Source organism: Heliconius melpomene, chromosome 17 (assembly GCF_056956725.1).
Source record: "Heliconius melpomene rosina isolate 202511_hmr_F chromosome 17, ASM5695672v1, whole genome shotgun sequence".
In the NCBI taxonomy this organism is placed as follows: Eukaryota; Metazoa; Arthropoda; class Insecta; order Lepidoptera; family Nymphalidae; genus Heliconius; species Heliconius melpomene.
In genome coordinates, this window is record NC_140405.1 from 9968705 (window position 1) to 9989923 (window position 21219).

Here is a 21219-nt window from a genome sequence, read left to right on the forward strand (position 1 = left end):
CCACTGTATCATGTTCAAGTGACAAATAAAGTATGCACTTTAACAGAAATACTGTTTATTTCATAATAACTAACATTGTCCATGTACTAACAAGACATACTTAACAAAATCACTCGTATAACTACAACAATCATTTTTTTACAATTAGAGTGGTATGTATGCCAAGATATTTGAACATAACGAATAAAAATTTCAGACACAGGCGAGCTCTCCACCCAGCGAGAGTTTGTCAGTGAAAGCATCACAAAAAGTTTACAATACTTACAACACATCATCACAATCTATCCTCACGGCTCCTGACTCTGAAAAGCAATTTCGGGTAATACTACATTAATTCATTATAAATAAATTAATCAATAGTATTTTTATCTCATTGTCGTAACACGAATCATTAGTAAAAATCACTCAATAACTTACTTAAATCTTATGAATTTACAAGTTCACATAAAAACTTTACAAATGTTTACAATTTAATTCATATTATCACGTCATAATCTAATTCATATAATTAAAAATATGATTATTTTGATCATTGATTAACTTTTGTTATATAACTAACTTTCAGCTTCGCAGCAAAATAAGTTTAGAAGGGGATAAAAATGAGAGTAGAATTAATGATACTCAACAAGAAGAAACTACGCTAGCTCCTAAGCAATTTAAGCCCAAATCGTCAGAATATCGTTTACGTGGATCTTATATACCTAGGAGTAAAAAATCCAGCACTTTTTCTTCTTCAACTGATTCTTTAACTTCTTTTAGTCCAGTAACACAACGATCCTATAAATTTAGTAGAAAACAGAAAATAGGAACAACTGAAACAACCAATGTGGATAATTCTATAAAAAGTAAACGAGTAGAAAATAATAATAGTAATTTATATAAAAAACCTGTAATACGCTCTTCTTTATATAATAGAAGAAATCTTACAAGAAACTTTGGCGTAAACTCTGAAGTTCCTAAAAGAGTTGAAATAGACAGGAGTGATAAAAGCTTTACATTAAAACCAAAACCTATATTATCTAGAACATCTTATTACTCTAGAGTAAGAAGTAATTCAATAAACAAAACGTTGCCGATTAATTCAAGCGTTCAGAGCACTACAGAAGAAATACTAACAGTTGAAAAAAAAGTGGAAGATACGGCAGAACTTCCACTTATTTATACAAATGCAAATAGTGCCACAACAGTGAAGAATGGCAATAAAGACAATGAATTTAAAAATGACAAGCAAAATTTCATAATCACCATAAATAGTAAAGAATCGGCTGAAAATGGGACATTTAATGATGCAGTTGATAAAATTGAAGAGAATGAAAATAAATCACCACTAAATGTGATAAGTAGCACCCAAAAGTACCACGCTACTTATAAAGACGACAGTAACGATGTTTCCTTACAAAATCGCGATAAAGTAACTGCTGTGCCGTCGATTAGAAATATTCAAACAAGAAAATATGGAAGAAAAACATCAAGACGCAAAGAAGATGTTTCAAGTGTTACATCTAAGTCTATTGTGAGAAGTTCAAGAAAATATGGCGATACTTTTTCAAAAACTACGGAGCCCTCATCAAATGGTGTAAGTACATTTTTTTATTAGCATATACATATTTTTTAGCTTTATATGTAGAAATGGACGCCGCTTATGTTTTTGATTTATTTACTTGATATAAATAATATTTTCCAGATTATAGGTGAACCCGAAAAAGTAAAAAACAAATTTAGCTCTAAATACAGATCATCATATCTTGACAAACCATTTTACAAACCTACTGTACCTACAATCACACCATCAACTGTAAGTAACACAACAAAAACACGTTTTCATTACCTAAAATGACTTTTGTTACGAAAATAAAATTAATAGAGTAAAACATAGTAAAAGAATATTTCAAAGATTTTATTCAATGTGATTTTAATCACTAAGCAAAGATAAAAACAGATAGTTTTTTAATACTTCGAAATACAGTAAAATACAAAGCCCCTTTATGAAATTGGTCTTTATTATATTTATTTCCTCTCATCGAATTTATTTCCACCATCTAATTATTATTATATATTTTTTATACATCATTATCACTACTATTCTGTACATAATTTATAAAATGCTCAGAAATATTGTACTTGTATTAACCAAATTATCATACTATGTATTATTAGTATCATTGCTTTTCATCAACATTTTAATAAACATTTTCATTACAAAAGGCGTGGCTGAAATTCTTCGTGACTGATCATCTTTTATCAAAGTCTGTAGAAGAGCCGAACTGGTTCGAAGATGAAGAATTTTCAGATGTCACAACTGAACAAATGTCAAGACAAAATGATACATCGCCAACATGCATGCATGAAACAGCCTTTCCACCGGTTAATGACACTATTTAGATTATAAACGATTTCACTATCATTCATTTTCATATTTACATTAAATGTATATAAATACAATATATTTGTAATAATGAAAGTAAAAAATTTTAATATAATTAAATATTCAAATAATATTCCAAAATTGCATTTAAAATTAGTATAATTTTAATTGATGTCAAGTATATTTATAGTATAGCGTGCTATTGAATAGAAAGATTATAGTTTTAACATATTAATAATGCAAGTGCTTCAATAAATATAAATGAATCTTATATATTAACAAATAAATTTTACATACTTATATTAATATACGAGTATAAGGAGCACTTATCACATAAAAATGCATTATATTTATTCTTAAGGCAATATAATATATTAAATAGAGTTAATAATACAATTTGTTTTAATACTCACAGTTATGTATCCGTAGTTTTGTTTCCTTTTTAAATATATACTATTTTCTTATGATGTCCGAAAGTAATAAAGAGGCTTTGGTCTATGCACGATTTCTGGGTATTTCTTATACTATCACACATTTATCAACTTTCTTACTATTGTCTGCTATAATTATGGGTGAGATCACTTCTTCTTTCAGGTAGAGGGAGAAGAAATACAATTAGGGCCAGACATGAACGCTATATCTATCACTAAATCACGAAGTCCATTAACTTCGGCTGATCTCAGACTTTCCGAGAGCCTGGCGAAAACATTACAAGTTATGAATGTTGAGGCGTCCAATCATTCACCTTCAGTCACAGTATCAATATTTGATGCTTTGGCTGAAATACTCACATCTACACCCAAACCCCGTATATCCTCAACAACTGAAGTATTACAATCTCAAAACAGTAATAATGACGTAAAGCAAACACTTGCAGGCGTGAGTAACAATATTAATGTAAATAGTGTCAAAGACTTAACAAGTCAAGACAACTTTATGTCAACGGAAATTGTAGCCAATGTTGCTAAAACTGTACAAACCACTGGTCAGTCTACATCACATGTGTTTAACAGAATGCCGGTTGAGGGATATATTACACCATCACCAATTATTGAAGCTGGAATAACTTCTACTGTGAATACACTTTCAACATTCCCTTTTCCTACTTCCCCACCCTCAACACCTGTATCTGCAAGAAGACCATTTGCTATAAAAGTACTCTATGCAGATACCGAACGAACTACTGACAGAACGACCACTGTGACTACTACCGACCAGTCAACGACTGACACTTCTACAAGGGTATATAATACTGTATCTGATCTTATACTTTCTAATAATAAAATAGTTTCATCAGAGCTAACTAGCATGTTATCAAACAATATAAAGAATATTATTGAAAATATGGATGAGGATAGCAAAGCTAGGCTTTCAGTAGATATGGTGAAGTTATTAAATACATTAATTCCAAAATTAAGTAAACCAATCACTGTACAAGATGACATAGAATCTGTTCCTAACACGACACCTTACAGTTTGGAGGATATTAAAGATACTGCAAATGTTTATATAAGTAACCAACAGACCTCTAATATTTTGACTAATAATATCCTCCAAAATGTTATAGACACAAACATTGTAAATAGCACAAAAAGGAGTATTGAAACTGAAGTTACTACATCTATTCCAACAGAAACTGTAAATAGCACTGTTGCACTAAATAAATTAGATAGTACAACTATATCTGCACCTGGAACTCTATCTATATCAGTTACATCAAAAAATAATGAATTGAATATTACACAATCTACAGAACCAAGTAGTATTCATTTAAGTTCTCCACAAGATATTATTTCTACCATAACTATGCCCGAAATTGATATATCATTAAGTTCTCCAGGGGCAGATGTGGTAATTGTAAACAGCGATTCAGGTTTAAATTCAAATAATGTCACTAACAATCCTCCTCTAGTCCCTTTCCTAACTAATTTCGAATTAAATGATTTTAATGACTCAGAAAGCTTGACTTTAGGGCAGATATTACCAATAGCTCCAATGACATCTTTACAAGTAAAAGAGTTAGAGGATATTGAAAGTATACAGGATCCAAGTCAACTCTCGCGTTTACAGTTATGGATATTATCCAAAAAAGCTCGTGTTTTGAAAATGATTGAAGATATAATAAGAAATCATAACGAAGAAATTTCAAATGCTCCTTTGACAGAATTAGTCAATAATACTAATCAAAATAACGTATTTCTATCTAGTCGTTTAAGTGATATTGTTAACACAATGAACATGACGACTGAAAACATTACGTCTAACCAAAATATTCTAAATATGTCAACGTCTACTTCTGTGACTTTTACTGAAACTACGACTTCTCCTACAGACCCTTCTACTTCCTTTCAAGCAAATATAGACTTAAGTATAAGTAAGGAAACATTTTCAACCACCCAAACTGATGTTCCAATGACAACTATATCCATACCACTAGAAACTGCTTCTGATATCTTAACAAGAACTGAATTACCAGCTCCAGCAGAACCCCAATTCATTAATGATGCAGCTGACGCTTTCAGTGCTACTACTGAGGGAAGTACTACAACAAATGTTGATGAAAGTGTAGTAGGATTACAAGTGACTACAAATGCAGATCTAGTTCAGTCTACAACAATAAGCAGTGATGAGAAAACTACTACGTCTTTTGATAGTGAATTAATGACAGAATCGGGTACAATTGAAAATTTTATAGCAAGTACAACCATTGCAAGTATCGTTACTACAGTGCTACCTATAAGTAACGCATCGAGTAACATAAATAATAATATAAGCAATCAAACTAAACTCAGCACCACATCAACCAATCCGAAAAAAGATTATGTTATATTTGGAATACTGCCTAACAACACCGTGGTACGTAAAGACCCTAACGATAACGTACTTGAAACATTAACAGAAGCGAGTCCATACATCATTTACGGTGTACTACCAAATAACACAATAATACGAAAATTTCCAAATGGAACTAGAGTACCACGAATTATGCAAAAAATTGACATAATACCAATCAGTCCATGGAGCTTAAGAAATCCATACAGCCCCATCCATAACATTCCGGCCATTGTCAGACCGCAGTCTAACCCTATCCGAGTATCCACTAATACTGTGACATCCAACGATACCTCAAATAACGGAACGGAAAACCAATTAACCACCGACACTGTAAATAACCTACAAACTACGGTATTCATTTTATGTTGTTTAGCTTAAATGCTGTGCTTGGGGCTTTGTCATCGCATATTACGTAGTGAGTATCTTATAAAAGAAAGGGAATGGATTATGGTAAGCTTTGCATGCCTTTGCACATTAATCTCTTCACCAAATAACATTGCAGAGCTTAACTCTCTATTTCGTAATTGCAGATTTCCTCATCGGCACTTAATATAAAAGATAGCAGTTCATTCGGTATAACTACCTCCACAAATAAGCCTCCTGCTGAAAAAAGCACTGCCTCGCATGTTTTGAGTTTACGCACAACTACAATGCTACCTTCCATTGATGAAATTCTGCTTAATAGCATATCTTCGGCCACTAAAGAGGAGATGGTCATATCCTCAATGACAAGTTCTACTAGCGAACCGAGAATATTAACACTGGATATCGATCCGGAGGTATAATCATTGTATCCTGGCATTACGTCATACTCACAAATACTATCTATATACATTTAAATCAGCTACATAACTTCTAACAAATTTAATAGAAATAATTTTACAAGCAATTATTTTTAACGAATCAAAAATAACGCATGTATTTAATAATTTAAAACAATTAATTTTATTTGTCCAAACAGGTAAGTGGTGAGGGATAATGGAGATAATAGTTTCTTTTCACCAAAATATTACTTTTTCTTTCTTTTTTTGTACATATAAATGAAGAAATTTAAAGATATGATGTTCATTTCAGACAAAACAAATTCGCACAGAAAAACCTATCGATGGTAACGGCAACGCAGTATTTAAATTTATACCCATTGACGAAGTAACAGTATCATCACAAGAATCTAATGTGTTGAGACTTGCTTCTACAAAATCGCCTAAAACTGCGGCAATAAAAGAACCACAGACAACGATATCTGAACTAAATACTCAGTTACCTATAGAAATTACTTCTGAAGCTACTAGCTCACCATCAGACATGCCTATTTTAATGAATACAGAAACAACTACAGCAGTACCACAAAGTCCTTTGTCGTTTACTACGACCGTAGCGCCAATAACAACTGAAACTGTTACAACATCAACAACTCCTATGATGGTAACACAAATGACAACTACTATAACAACTTCAAAACCTATTACTAGCACTCCGATTCCTATTGCAACAACCGAAATGGTATCTACTGTAGTACCTACCGAGCCATCAACAGTTATCACAACAAGTACATTATCATCTTCTTCCACTGAAACGATATTACCAATCCAAGCTTCTACTTCTAGTAATATTTTCGAAACTGCTGCATCTAACCAAAAAGATGCCGATTTACTACAGTCATTGATACAAGAAATTAATCGTTCTCCTAAAAATCTCAATATAAAATCTCAAAATATTGAGCAAAATGATAGCGCTAAACTATTACAAGCAATTTTAGCTGGTGGTGGACGTAATTTGGGAAATCTTATAAATAGACCACAAACTACTACTACTACAACTACTACTACTACTGTACGTTCCATTGAGGATGATATAAGACAATTTGAAGAGGATACAAAATTACTAAAAGCACTACTACTTGCCACAGGACGCAATCCAGAGGAACTTAATCTGCCAAGCTTAGATATTATAAGGAGGGTAACATCTAATAGTGCTACTACAGTAACACCGTCAACAGCTACTGTTATCGTCAGCACTACACCACTGACCACTTTACCTACAACAACTACTATTACTACAACTCCTACAACTACAACTACAGCTCCTACAACTACAACTCCAACAACTACTACCACTCCTGTGACAACTCCTACAACTACTACTACTACGACCATTTCATCTACAACCACCACAACTCAAGCTGAAAAAACTACATCATCTTTAAATGATGATTTGAGAAAACTACAAGAAGACACAAAGTTGTTGCAAGCATTGTTGCAGGCCACTGGAAACCAGAATGCTGGTAGCTTACCTATTATATCTGGATTAACCTCTAATATAAGGGTAGCATCTAATCCTTTAACTACATCGATAGAATCAAATCCCACTACGGCGTTTAATCTTCGCCCTGTATATACGACTCGTCCATCGCCTGTTTTTAATTCATTTACGCCTGGAACTGTTAGTGTATCTACATTACAGCCTCAGCAATCAAGTACAGAAGATATTAGAATATCAACCACATATAGACCGTTCACTGAACGATCAACAACTATACAAAATTTAGATTCTTCAACTGCTACTACTCGTCGCTCCAAGGCTGCAAGGTTCCAAATTACAACTGAAATACCAAGTACCTCAACCTTCTCGGACGAAGAAGATTTATTATTTTTGCAAAATCTGGTACGTAATTATTCTTTATAAGTATTTATAGCATTAAATATTTAGTTATATTTTTAAAAACACTGATATCAGTTTGTACAATGTTTTTCTTGATGTAATTACAGAAATCTGTTTTAAGTTCAAAAACCAACGGTCAAGACTCTGAAACAGCACTTGCTAATCGCGTTATTGCACTTGCTGTAGAGAGAAGCTTAAATGAAATACAAGGCGGTAAGCTTGAAGTTTCTAGTACAATGATACCTACAACTACAACAAGGCCGACAACTACAACAAGACCGACAACTACAACAAGACCGAGAACTACATCGAGACCTACAACTACAAGACCTACTACTACGACTTCGCGCTTGATATCAACAGCTTCAACACCAAATACTCCTTCTATAGAAGATGATATTAAGCAATTTGAAGAAGATACAAAACTATTACAGGCATTGCTAAAAGCTACAGGACAGGATCCCTCTAAATTCAATATTCCAACATTAAACACTATAGTAAGCTAAATGTATTTTCTAAATTGATAGTAGACTGTAATTAAATATTCGTATTCTTTTCTAAAGATTTTTTTCAAATGTTCAGAGACCAGCAGGTGATCAGTTACAAGCAAATGTGGTCGCTACTACTGCTAAGCCTTATAGTGCAAAAATTGCAGTAAAAGATGACTTAAATAATGAGCAAGATGATGCGAAATTATTACAAACTTTGATTAAATTACAAGATGCACAAGAAACTACTACACAACGAGGAAAAATTACATTTACAGGTTAGCGTCATCATATTAATAATTATTGTGGATATTAAAGTTATTTTAAAATTACGTACTGTTCGCAAAAAAATAAATTTGTTAAAGAATTGTTTTTAACTATGTTATATTTTATTTTAAGGCCAATCATCTGATGAAGCACTTAAAAAGCTTTTACAACAGGCCCAACCTACTGGTATGGTGTCTGAAGCAACTAAATCTTCTATTTCTCTGAGCACTGAATATGGAAATAGCAATGATGCATTGCTAGCTGCATTGCTGAAAGAACAAGGATTTGGGCCGACAACGGCAAGTTCTGTCGACGAACAACTTCGATTGGCTGTTAGTCTTTCTTCTTTCTAACTATTCATTCTTCATCTAGATAATCTTACTATTTAATTATCATTTTCCTTATTTTAATAATATATTTTACTTACAATTTTCTAACTTATATTTTTTAATTTATGAAAATTAAAATAAGTAAATAAATAATTAACTTACCACATTCACAAATTTAACACAGCAAATTAACATCGTAGGCTTTACTCAACCAAGTCGTCGTGACGCCTAAAGCTAGGCGAACGACTACACCGCCGCCACCACCTGCGCCTCGGAGACCATTATTAGATGGTCTCGCATGGTTATGGCAGCAATGGAGAGAGACAGGTCCTGAACCTGGTCAGCCAAGACCAAATAGGCGGCCAGAACAACCAAGACCTTCGAATTCTCCTGCAGCAGCAACGAGTTCCAGAGTCAACTGGTTCGGCTCAGGGCCTTTCGTTGGCAATGCTGACGAAAGGCCGACGTCAAACAGAGTGGGTTTCTCGTCTCTATTACTTAGGTTGTGTGACTGGGGATGAGGTGATGGAAACTCCTTAGGCTAAATTTGTACTTAAACTTTATTTATAAATTCCTTAGACCTGTCCTATTTTAATGTACAGTTGTAACGGTATTATTTTTTGTAAATATGTAGAATATTAATCGCATTAATTAAATATGTGACTCCAATGAAAACATAGTGATACTAACAATTGGTTTATACATATTTATTACAAGCTAAGAAACTTTGGAGATAACGCGCATTGCGTACGTTTAGTTTAAGAAATTTTATTATTTATTTATAAAAAAAAAGAAAACGCTTTTTCGCTTTTACATTTTGCATATTCCTAAAGTGCATACGGTTTTTTTTATTTAAGCAAAATTTATTAAATAGCTTAATTTTCCGGATTATAATGTTTTGTAAATACTGTTAAATATGATGATAATAAAATTTTGATAATTTTGCTTATTGTGTCATTGTTACTAATACACCTTTACGTTCCACGAACATAAACGTTCCCTGCACGGTAAGATGCACATATTAACATTTTTTTGTAGATATTTATGTTTTTTTGTTTTGTACATAATCAATGTGAATGTTGAAATGATTATTACCTTTCCTTTATAATATTTCCACATCGTAAATCCAAGTGACCCCAATTCCATCATATTTGTAAATATTGGTTTATAAAATTTTAACACGACGACGTATCAAATTTATTGTAAAGGAATCTAGTGTATTATATTCCTTTGGGGTACTAATGGATCCTAATTGGAACCTGGTGATTAACATACCGTTTTTGTAGGTAGTTTATAAATTTTGTGTTGTGTCAGTGATTCTGATCGGTAAGTATATTGATTAATGTTTCTGAACGAAACTTGTCCTTTGAGAAATGTTAAATGCTTCTCTTAAGCTATTTTATACTTAACTAAAATTATCTTCTATACGAAAATAATATACTAAAAATATTGAAAATAATTTTATGATGTAAAATTGTATATATTTATATTTTTTTCTTTTTTGTTTATACATAAGAAAATATTTGTTTAAATGGTTTTGATTTATACCAATTAAAGGTATTTTTACTATACCTTTTACATAACTTTTCTAACCTGTTCACATTTTTTTTAATTTTCTCCTTATCCTACTTTAACTGCATGAAACTTATATATTGTATATAATTACTATATTATTCTTAAAATAATGTTTAAATTTATTAATATATTTTGTATATAATCTATAACTGAAACTTGACCAGCTATTTTCAGATATTGCATGAAATTTATTTGAAACATTATCTTTTGTATTTTTTGTTTTCTCTAACTATAGTTATATAAATAGATACCTTTGGAGCCACCGAGTGCTGTAACATCAGAACAAGGTCCAGGCAGAGGGCAGTTGGTATCGGCGGCCATAAATGTGACAAGAGCCTTCTCCCAATTTTTAGGGGCCGCTATTCAGGTATTATAATTTTCTTTTTTCTACTTCATGTTTAAATAATTGGCGAATATTAATTTTCCAAATTGATAATTTTCAGGATTAAATTGGAGTATTGTAAGTTCTATCACAGTAACTACTAACTTCGTGGCTTTTTAATACAATCAGATTTAAAAATCACATACTAAACAAATTCTTTAATTATTATACATATACATTAGAACTATTCTTATGCTATCAACGTTTATATATTATATTTAGAGTCCATGGCGTAGCGGTACAGTGTTTTACAGAAAACACGATGTTTGTTTGTTTGATTCCTACTCGGGGTAAGAATACCATCGCGGCATTGAATCGAGGCACAGAATGGAATATGGAGTGTCTTAACACTAGATTCCCTCTGCCTATATGTGGAGTATAGCGTGAATTTAAAAAATCAATTATTATAATTCATGAAAATTGTTATCTTAAATATTCAATAGGAAAAAAAGTAGGGATTGTGGTCAACAATTATGAAATTTAGTCCCCTTCAATTTCTATGAAAATGTAAAATTTACTCAATAATCACCATTATTATTCCAGGGAGCAGCACAAACGGTGCAGAGCGTGATACGGGCGGGACAGAGGGCGGCCACCGACGCGTATACAGGCGGATCGGGATAGATTTAATGGACTTGAAAACTTTTTCGAAAGTGTCATAGTACGCACTGTGTTGCGAGCGCTCGAGTGTAAATAATATTATAGGAGCCTCATGTGATAGGATATGATTATGATCGAATAAATTGGCAGTTTTCTATAGGAAAATACAAGGTAGTAAGTTCGATACCTGTGTCAAACATTATGTAAGTTACGTTAATCTGTCTCGGTCTGTGTTGTTGAGGTGTTACGTACCAAATATTGATATGAAACTCTTTATTAGTATATTTTTTTTATTGTATTCAAATATTCAATCTAGTAAAACAATAATTACAGGTTGATGTACTGGATTAAATTATTTTATTAAACATTGACCAAAATGACTTAAATGTATTAATTTTATAGTTTAAAATTAATATATCTATCATTAATATTGTACATAGTTAAGCACGTTACTTTTTTGTTCCACAAAATACATAAGACTTTCTTTATTTTCATACTAAAATAGTTAGCAGTGGGTCCCACCCCACATTGAACGACTCTTAATTTAAATAAAAAAGTACGCTAATGTGTCACTTCATACGTCTTTAGGTATAAAAACAGAGTGATTTGACTAACTCTCTTTTCTTACTTTTAAGAAAATATTTATATAAAGAGTGTTAGATATAAGTGTTTATTATTAAGTCTAATACATGTGCCATTTACGCACGTGCTTCGGTAAATAGCCTTTCTTCTCCTGCCTTATTTATTTTTATAGTTTAATTTAAATGTAATAAACTCGGGTTAATGTAATATCGCACCAAAACGTTTTGTATAGTTAGCTTTGTTTATGGTATAATCATTACTGCTTTATTGTTCACGTGAAATCGAAAATCAATTATTTTTTATACAATTTTTGTTATTATTTAAGCTTTTAAATGCTTATGTAGCGTTTAAAAAAATGGTTTTAAATAATTTCCAGTTCCATACAACTAAGTACTATTACAACATTAATACAATGAAAATAAATAAAAATTCATGTCACATGATATATGGTGTTGCTAAATAAGAAAAAACTATGTTGACAAGGTTTATATAAATAAAAAAAAAATACATTATGGGAAATTTCAAAATGCCATTTTAATATTTTGTTTCGTTTCAATATTGATAGATTTTGAAATATTTAAAAAAAAACTTGCTTCATTTTAATATACACATGTGTTCGAACCTCTGTATATACTCAAAGTTTACTTCCAAATTAAAGACATCATGAGAACGAAGATTATTTAAAATGTTTAGAAATATATGAAAACCTCTCAATAATATGTATGTAATATGTACATTACAAACAATACTATGAAAATTAATACAAAGCTTAACTGCTTTTCACTGCCTTTAATTTAATTAATATTGTATTAAAAAGCAAATATGTATGAGATGAATCAGGGTTCCTGGTGTTTCTTTTTAATTGCTTCGGTATATGAGTGTTACTCTAATGAAATAAACACCTAATGTATATAAACTTAGCCTTATTGTGAAAATGGAAATAAATTAATTTATGATTGGTGAAAAAAAAAAAGTTTTTTATTTCATATAATTTTATCTATTTTATTAGCCATAGGTTCGGAATGTAAGCACGCACAAAAACGTTTAATTTCTACGTTTCTTATATGAAAATCTATTGATAAAGAAATAAGTAAAATATAATTTAAACCACATATTGTTAAAAATAGTTCCTGCACATTTTCTTATAGCAATTGCGAATAATGATTAGCGATTTTAATAAATTACTTTTGATACAATAATATAGTTTTTTGTTTCACGCATTATCCTATTTAATAACGCAGGCAGAGAGAACCAAGTGCCATGACACTTCGTTTTTCGTTCTCCGCCGCAGTTTCAAACACTGGCAATTCTACACATGCTGAGTAGCAGAACTTAACGCCACGCCTTGTCTTAATATAGATCTTATTTATATATGGTTTCATTCTTAATGGGCATCATCTTAGTGCGTTGCGGGTCTGATCCTCACTCGGAGGAACGCTGTTGTGCTTTAAAAGGAATTGGCGCCTGTGAATAAAATATATTTATTTCGCTCTTCTAAAATTTAACTCATTTACTGAAATTATTAATAGTAAATTGCTTAGTAAAAATAGAAAGTTCTTATTAAATTATACTTTTTATGTAATGAGACTTATAAAAATATTAGTTAGTCTTATTAGTGAAAGTTTGATCGTTTCCATTATTATTTTGGGCACTCTTAATTTTTTATTTAAAAAAGTTTATTTTATATCATTTATTGAGGCATTTTTTTAAAAGAAAGCCGTGCTCTATTATTAGAAAAAACTGTGAAAGTGCCGTTTGTTTGATTTTCAAATTTTTTTTTTTTGTAATTTGTAGTGTTTGTAAAAAAGCTATAAAACTCAAATATTTTCTAGAATAATCTTCACACTTTATAATTAAATTATCAAATGCACTAAAATATAGAAAAATAGAATATTAATGCAACAACTTGTTTTTTTGATTAATTCCTAAAGTTTTTGCCTCACGACCTTGTGTGACTTTGTTAAGACAAACAATTTTTTGCCAGCATACTCGTTCCGAACCTTATTTCTAATACTAGCTTCGATTATTTATAAATCCAGTTCGCCATTTTAATTATATTTGGATTATTTGAAGCGATTGACAGATTCTACTTACGTAATAAAGTACTCTAAAAAATATTTAAAAAAAATGTTATTTAACTGTCAAGTCAAATGGTAGGTAATGGTTACAAGTTATAATGCCAATGGCATTATTTTGAATTTCAGAATTAACCGCCCACAAATAAAAAAAAAACTACTGCTTAAATTTAATGGATAGTGGAGAACAGAGTGTTTCAATACAATATTTTCTTTTGCCATCTAGTATGTCACTTATTTTATTAGTTGGAATGTTAGCAACCTATAAAGTTCAGCACAGTTTCGACATTATTGTCTGCATAACTTCTAAAGCTTATTTCTATTGCTTACGTTCCTTTCACAAATAAATATCGTATTTAATCTTTTAAGTTATTCCTGCTTGTTCTTAACTGTTGAAATCTTATTTATAAAATGGATTAGAATGAAATATTTTCGAAATTAAAACATGTTTAAGGTCTTATTATGTCCAAAATAATAAATGAAAATAGAGAACAGAGTGTCTTAGCATTAGGTTCCCCCTCCCTACCCTGCTGTATGGGGATGCTGCGTGTAGCTGAAAAAAGAACTTTCTAGAGTTGACTGATTTAAATTTATTTAAAAGACATAAATATACGAATAAAATGAACATTATGTGTTTATTTTTAAAAATATATGTTTTAAAATTAAGCATTTAAAAGCCATTATGATATAATTAAAGATATATAGGTACGTAAAAGTTGTCAAACTCGTAACAGAGACTAAGACGAAGTAGCAGCTGTCGACTTTTTTTAAGTTTTATAATTATATAATTTATATGTATGCTCATAATATTCTCGATCTATATCTTAGATATATCAACGAATTAAAAATTAAAATATTATGTATTTTTGTTTTCCTGATTTATTTATTGTATCGCGAATATCACAGGGTAGATAGAAGGAACCTGGGAACTTAGTTTGAAGAACTATTAGAACTGTTTCCCATTAAGATATTTCCTTTCACCATATTCTGCTGAATTCTTGAAGTATTGGATGTTGAATGTTGATGTTTGAAGGTTAATGTTGAGTGGCGAAGTCTGTGGCGACCTGTAACCGTGTGACTATATGAGTCCAGAAGTTCAAGACCTGGCTCTATCATCACACCAGCTCGTTGATATCATAATATTGCATTGTCACCTAAGCCACGTATAACTGCCAACTTTCATAAGGATACTTTTAATAAAATTTTATTACTTAATTGCTTAATTACAGCTCGACCTAACAAAATCCTGCTAAAATATAATGCATATAATGTATATTTTCTATATACAGTGAAATGATAGATTCCTAGAATATTGTGATACACAATACCCAGAGTATGTTACATTGAAGGTCTTAGACCCTTCTATTTCTGTCGTACTGAGAAGACTAGGAGGAAATGTTATTATCATACTAAACGCCGTCTATATTAAGCACAAACATGTGTTAAAGGCGTCGTGGTAAAGGGGCACAAAGTAAAAGCGACTGTTTTTGGGTTTGATCCTCACTCGAAGAAATAAAATATTTACTTATATTTTCATTTCTTCGCTCCGGTGTCGAGGCAAAGCGCGGCTTTGATTTTCGTCACTCAACACGCAATGCCTCCAGAATTCGGCGAAGAGTGGGGAACGGAGTGTTTTAACACTGAGTTCCTCTGTCTACCCTGGTGTGTGCGGGATACATCGTTAAGCTGATTTATTATTTATTTTATTTTAGTTAATTTAAAAAAGACGTTCCAAGTTAATACAAATTTATTGCCACAAACCAAAATTTTCTTAAATAATAATATTCCTGTTTTACACTATTTATTTTTTTAATCACTTATGTAAAAATATTTTTATTAACAATAAAAGCCAAATAAATTTAAAGCTAGCCGTGGTGCAGGCACAAAACAATCGTGCAAAGTTATAAAAAAAATGTAAATATTTCATTACTGTTGAATGTCAATGTCAAAAACACACAGATAACAGTACATTGTATTTACAATTTAGATTTTTTTTTATTTTTCTACCAACAACAATCGAGCAACGAATTATTTTATATTTAGTTTATTAATATTTTTTCCTCACTTGATTATAATTATATATTAATATCGTAAATATTTCACAAAAAAAAACTGTTTCACACTCTTTCACGACTGAATTCGAGACATTTATGTCCAAAAGCTCTTACAGTGGTGTATATTAACTTTACTTAATGCCTAGTTGTAATATTAAAATTTAGAATTTAGAAATTGTATAAGAAAATTTTAGTGTATTCTATTAACAGTTCAAAATCTGTAATTGTTATAGTCGCAATGTACGTGACAAGAATCACATAAATCATTAGAACCTTATTGGAATTCTGCTGGTGGCCTCGTTAGATTCTATACTTAGATTTTATACATAATAATTTTTAACATTTCTAAAGTGTTATTCCACTCTTAGAAAACGTAAAGCTATTTTAATATTTATATTTGTTATTTAAAAAAGATTTCGTTTTTGTTTCTACTGTACTGTAGCACTGTCATTTGCTCCAAGGCTTATTTATTGAATTTACGGTACTGTTAACCTTGTACTTATAAGAACAAGAGATTTCGTTAATGCGTAAAATACGCGTCGCTTTAACAACTTGTTTATCAATATATTAAAATTTAATTTTATTATAATTTTAGTGTATTTCTAATGCACTGTTACAAACACATTGTACTTTTCTCTCAATATCGTATATAATGGTTTATCTAAATTAAATAAATTTGTATTTTTTTAATTGACATACAGAAATAGTTTTAGCAAAAAATATGTAACTGTCATACGAGTGTTATATTTTTGTCTCTCTGTTACTATTTCCAGTCGCTTGGGCTTTTCCTTAAGCGAGTACTTAGTTCAACTAACAAGGATCGGTTTGCGGATCTATAACATATTTGGGTTTCTTTAGTACTCCTACTTTGAAATCTCGATCTGTTCGATCGATGTTTTTATTGCATGATATTCTAAAAGCTATTTATCTACATATATATAGACAACTATTCCGTTACTAAGGAGTGATGTAACTATTAGAATGGAAATGGAATTCCATGGAAAATTTAAATTTGGTATGGAGAGTTAGGAGAGGAGGAGGATCACTAAGAGTGGATTTCTGGTATTTCTTATGCAGACAATGAGTTTTTTCCATTTTATGTTTTAAAGTCCACGCAAACAATGTTTCGTACGATACTTATATTGATATTGCGTATAAGGCTACTGCGCTGATAATATAGAATATTTACCACTATAGAAAAATATATATTTAATTTTTTAAGATATATAATTTTGTTTAAAGATATAATTGCAAAAAGATAACATGGCAAATTTTGTCAAATTTTTCATCTTTTGTAGAATAAATAAATTATAAGTAATTCTATTATAATTTTTATAGCATGTGATTTAAATTGTATATACACGCAATAATAATGTTAGCTTTCCACTTTTAATGTGGTGTTAGATTTTATCCCTTAATGTATAGTAATAGGTAGTTAGGAATGATTTAACACTACTCTCAAAGGGCTTTTTCTTTAATTTTCCAATATTTTTTTAAAGTACCATTATTTTTTAGACTAATGATGATTCAAAACAAAATATTAATAAAAATATCTTAGTAGTGGAACAGGATTTATCTCGTACTTGATCGATCAGCCTGATTTAATACAAACTATAAACGCGTACGTTTAATTCATGTGGACACTTCTAAGAATAGAGATAAACAAACATTGATAGTTGCGTAAGCACAACCTACGGGTTTTGAGGGCTTTTTATGTAAATATTGTAATCGGGGAAATGTTTAAATTTAAAATATTTTTTGGCTTTTCCAGTATGTATAATATCTCAAAATTTATTTTTATGTGGAATATTTCAGTTATCGATGAAGGGACTACGATATAGGGTATTCGATGTTGCCCACTGTAACTGCGGTAAGAGTTTTCTATTTAGAGTACTTAAAATGTGGCATACATACATACATACATAACTCTTATTTATTAATTCCATTTGACCATGCGGTTAAAGTTACAGATGAAGTAGTCATGTAAGGTGTGATGCGGGTGCTATAAATCATCAGAAAAATGTTTATATCAATGAGATAATTGAAGAAGTCGATACACTAAATTGTTTCACAATTCAATTACCTACTTGGTATTGGGTAATGTTCATAAAATTATTATAAATATTTATTTATTTAAGATTACAATTTCTATTATACAAATATGGAAACCTCATAAAGAGAAGCGGTCTTGCAGAGCAATTCAACATCCATGCCAATTTATTCTCCAGATTTGGTTAAAATGAAGAAAAAATCATCAATTCTTAAGATTAGTAGCATTTTATAGCTTACTTACGAATTTCGCTGTAAATCGGTTAACTTTTTTAACGCCTTGCTTAAACATGACTTTCGGACAAAAACTTCTAACATTAGCTTTTTTATAGAACTTATATAATGACAATGTCGTTTTAATGCTCTATTGGCTTTATACGGTTTTTAATTTTAAATTAAACGTTCTTGTAAATATTTTCCACTACTTAGAAATCTGACTTGTAAATTTTTTAAGTAGTGTAAAAATTGTTTAGTTATAGTTTGCTAGTTTTCCTTTATTAGCGTATATTATTGGCAATTGTAAATATGGGGACGTGGGGAGAGGGGGGTAGTTTAATGCGCAATTTTTAAGGGGTAATTTACTCCTGGGAGATTGTCACCCATACAATGCTTAGAAGCTACTTCCCTTCTCAGTGCTGAAACTTTATTTCATGTCTCCAATCTGAATAGTGTACACATTTAAAATCTTTTTATATCTATCCATGAATTTCTCATTTTATTTCTCGTGAAATATTCAATATTATATTAAGAAAACCGATCAAGTGCCAGTAGGAATCACCCACCGAGGGTTGCGGATAAAAGTTTACAAACATAACTTTGCAGGCGTACATACATTTTGTGTAAAATTAACTATAATAATAAGTTAGTTAGAAATTATTATTTGTAATATATTTAAATGTATTATTTTTTATTCATTTTTTTTCTTAATTCTGCATGCATATTCTTAATTCAGAGATGGAACAGAAAAGATACATGAAAAACAAAGTGGTGCTATAAAATTTATTTTTTTTTTCCATTTAAAGTATGGAATACGGAAAAAACGTATTTTTTAATTTTATAAAACGAATATATAAAAAAATAACCGATCTAGTATCAACAAAATATAAAAAAAATCATCAAACAAACGAAGAAATATGGAGAATTTATTAAAAAATCTCATCATCCTTTATCCAACACAAAATATTTTTTTATTAATCAACATAAAAAGATTTCAAAATAGATCGAGGTTTTACATGCGTATTACTCAGGTTTTCCCCAGCCTCCGCCGCCGGGCACAATCTTGCTCAACAATGAAATTACCTTGGTTGAAACGAATGTGATTCATGAAATTGGGATCTCATTACAAAAGCCAATAATTGTCTTATAGGCATATTAAGTTAAACAGATGTAGCAGGTTCGATTTCTTTGATTATCTATGCATTTATAGTGTTATTATTTTAATTGAAGTAAAATAAAAATTATGTTAAATTTATTGTAAGGAACAGCAGTTATAAATTATAAAGTAGACGACAAGCTTTATTATTATAATGCTTTAAATTAATTCTGTGAAAAAAACGACCTTTTGTAAAGTTCTCTTCCTTATTACTTTAAAGTGAACTTTAATAAAAACAATTAAAAATTGTCAATTATACGCCGTCGTGGTGCAGTTTAAGCGTATCTAAAGCAATAGTTGTGGATTTAAATACTTATTAAATAAATTATTATATTATTTTACGAGTTTATCTCGTATACTTAGGTAAGCGGAGAGAACATAATATAAAAACATGCGCTTTCCGCTGGATTTCAAAGTCGCACTTCACTTAACCGGAGCAGGAAAATTAACATTTACTTATTTATTATTATTATTTTATTAACTTTTACGGGTATCGAACCCACAACCACTGTGTCTTACAGTCAGGCACTATGCCTCTGAGCCATGACGGCCATGATGGCTAAGTTGGATAATTCATTAAAAATATTATATTTTTTTAAGATGTTATGAACAGCTATTTTAAAACAATATCAATTTAACTTAAACTTGAGGAAATTAAAAATAACAAAAGCTCTTGTTCATGATTGCGTGCCTTAAAGAATATTGTATAAGTTGTCTTATTGATTTTTCAAATGAACTCGTATTATCTTGTCGTTTTCAATTTTAAGGTTAGATCTAATTTAATAGAATTCTGCAAAGGATATTCGGAGTTTTTTTATACTATTATATTGCCAAATAATTTATAATATTGTAAAAAAAACATTATAACCTAAGAATTGTATCAATTACTTTGTTGCACAATAAATTAATGGAAATTGGTTGAATCACTAAACAAATTTACCATACAAATTTCTCAATTTGAGGTCAGTCTAAAGGCTAAATCAGAACACATTTTTTATTGTTTTTTTTACTTTCACGTTGTACCCTAGGCAAACAGGCAGTAGAAACAAAAACACTCCGTTCTCCATTTTTCTTTCGTGGTTAAATTCAATGCTGCATTTTATTAACAAGAGAAACTAGAGCTAGGAAATGAAAATAATAATTAATTTTCCCGATAGAGTATCGAACCCACAATAGTCGTGTTAGCTGTCGGCGTTCGAGTTTAAGTTTCAAAACCTATAAAAAATTATAAATCCTTTTATCGAATATATAAAAATACAAATAAATAAAAAAAACACAATTTAATTTCAAAAATTTATAAGCTTCCTTTCATATTATTATCGAAAAAAAAAACAAAGTAACATTAAAAGTTTTATAGTAAGCTTTAAAGCTCCGAGAGCTTTACGTTTATTGATTTTTATTAAATATCGTGTAAGTTGCGTAACTTAATATGTGAATAAGAGTGGCTTGGAAGGTTGCAAAGGTGACACATTTTATTATAAACGTGCCAGTACTTAGAAAGGCTTATTTATTTTTATTGTTATCGAGTAAATAGTAGATAATTGTGAAAATAATTGAAAATGTAAAAATGAGTCATGAAATTTAG

At 30.4% G+C, this 21219-nt stretch overlaps 2 protein-coding genes across 12 annotated transcripts in view; one reads left to right on the forward strand and one right to left on the reverse strand.

Moving 5' to 3' along the window:
• Positions 1–13050, forward strand: part of LOC146530221 (uncharacterized) — an 89675-nt gene extending 76625 nt beyond the window's left edge. For 2 of the 11 annotated variants that reach the window (XM_085201134.1, XM_085201135.1), the window contains exons 5-16: positions 197–319; positions 566–1576; positions 1685–1795; positions 2960–5551; positions 5731–5979; positions 6275–7864; positions 7969–8358; positions 8444–8627; positions 8749–8948; positions 9146–9421; positions 10768–10887; positions 11446–13050. In XM_085201134.1, the coding sequence (XP_085057260.1) occupies positions 197–319; positions 566–1576; positions 1685–1795; positions 2960–5551; positions 5731–5979; positions 6275–7864; positions 7969–8358; positions 8444–8627; positions 8749–8948; positions 9146–9421; positions 10768–10887; positions 11446–11526 (6927 nt within the window). In that variant the 3' untranslated portion in view covers positions 11527–13050. Of the gene's footprint in view, positions 1–196; positions 320–565; positions 1577–1684; positions 1796–2205; positions 2365–2959; positions 5552–5730; positions 5980–6274; positions 7865–7968; positions 8359–8443; positions 8628–8748; positions 8949–9145; positions 9422–10767; positions 10888–11445 lie in introns of all 11 variants that reach the window. The other 9 variants (XM_085201146.1, XM_085201138.1, XM_085201140.1 and 6 more) reach the window with 9 other exon arrangements.
• LOC146530220 (proton-coupled amino acid transporter-like protein acs) overlaps positions 1–21219 on the reverse strand; it is a 184050-nt gene that overhangs the window by 85282 nt on the left and 77549 nt on the right. The gene's annotated exons all lie outside the window — the stretch shown is intronic.